Source organism: Aplysia californica, unplaced genomic scaffold (assembly GCF_000002075.1).
Source record: "Aplysia californica isolate F4 #8 unplaced genomic scaffold, AplCal3.0 scaffold01052, whole genome shotgun sequence".
Classification (NCBI taxonomy): domain Eukaryota; kingdom Metazoa; phylum Mollusca; class Gastropoda; order Aplysiida; family Aplysiidae; genus Aplysia; species Aplysia californica.
This window is the reverse complement of record NW_004798322.1, coordinates 54,830-56,438: the sequence shown is the minus strand read 5'-3', so window position 1 is coordinate 56,438 and position 1,609 is coordinate 54,830. Positions and strand designations below refer to the sequence as shown.

The 1,609-nt window shown below is 42.3% G+C and overlaps 1 protein-coding gene across 1 annotated transcript in view; it reads left to right on the top strand.

The window, feature by feature from the left end:
- Nucleotides 1-33: 33 nt before the first annotated feature.
- Nucleotides 34-1,609, top strand: part of LOC118478850 — a gene marked incomplete at its 3' end in the record, with an annotated part of 5,540 nt that continues 3,964 nt past the window's right edge. Inside the window, 1 exon segment of the mRNA XM_035973187.1 lies at nucleotides 34-274. Coding sequence (XP_035829080.1) covers nucleotides 262-274 — 13 coding nt within the window.

Below are 1,609 nucleotides of genomic sequence, written 5' to 3'. Positions count from 1 at the left end.
AGAGAGAGAGAGAGAGAGGGAGAGAGAGAGAGATTGGGCAATCTGCAACGCGCCTTTGCTTGGGTTTGTTTTGGGGGATTTTTGAAAAGTTTTTTTTAGTTCCTGATCTTCTCAGGTGTGACGTCGCCGCTTGGCACAATATAAAGGTAGTGGCCACAGGTGAAGAAAGCAGTCACCAGACAACTTTGGAAGGATACAACATCCGGGTACTTTGTGCAGTGTGGGGGTCTACGTGTGTTGCTCTGTTGACATTAATAAAATATGGCTGATAAAGGTAAGACTGATATCTTACGAAAGGCAATACGTACTCTTTTGTTAGGAGTAAAATAGGTTGTCAACACAACGACAACAACAAAGAAACAACAGTAGCAACAACGACAACAACAGAAACAGCAACAACAACAACAGCAACAGCAACAGCAACAGCAGCAACAACAGTAGTAACATCACTTAACAACAAAACAATAACAACAACTGCAAATCATCATTATCATCATCGTATAATGATAATAATAATTATCATAATAATCATAATACGATAATAATGATGCAGATTACTTCTACAGCGCCCACTTCCTCACAATCCAACTCTAGGCGTTTTACAATACGCACGTCGATCTTAACACAAAATAGTACTGAATGAACGTGCACACTTACGCTCTTTACTTTGACGCTACAAACACATACAGACATCCATGCATTCACAGCATAGTTGATGACGACATGCACTTTACATTAGAAACATAAGAGTTCTATAACTAAAAAGGATTACCTATGAAAATGACATTTTATAAGGTATGTCTCAAAATGGTGTTGGGGTCTTTTTTCCTATCCTAGGTTCTCACATTTGAGACTGATCTCCCTATCTTAGAGAACATGGTGAGACTTTCACTTGGATCCGGTTACTTAAGCACGAGGGGGGCTTTATTGTTAATCAGTCTCATGCATAATTTTAGCTGTTGCTACAAACAATAAAGTGTTCGTGAAATAATGATGATAATAATAATAATTACCTACCAAAGTACTCATCTACGTACCTACCGTACTTATTATTTTCTTACTTCCTTACCTACCTACCTACCTACCTACCTACCTACCTACCTACCTACCTACCTACCTACCTACCTACCTACATACCTACCCACCTACCTACCTACCTACCTACCTACCTACCTACCTACCTGCCTACCTACCTACCTACCTACCTACCCACCTACCTACCTACTTACCTACCAACTTACTACCTTATTTCTTACACAACTATATACTAACCTATTAATGTGTTTTTTTCCATTCTCCAATTCACTTACTTACCAGCCTACCTAGCTACCTACCTATCTACCTGCCTACCAACCTACCCACCAACCTACCAACCTATCTACCCGCCTGCCTACCTTTTTACCTACCAACCTACCTACCTACTCATCGACAGACCGACTGATCTATCTTACTATATCGCACCCCGCCCCACTCCACCCTACTCTACCCCACCCTACCCCACCCCACCAAACCCTATCCTACATTACCCTATCCTACCCCAACCCACCCCAGCCCACCCCACTCTACCCCATCTTACCCCCCCCTCCCCAGTGGCAGATCCAGATGGAGG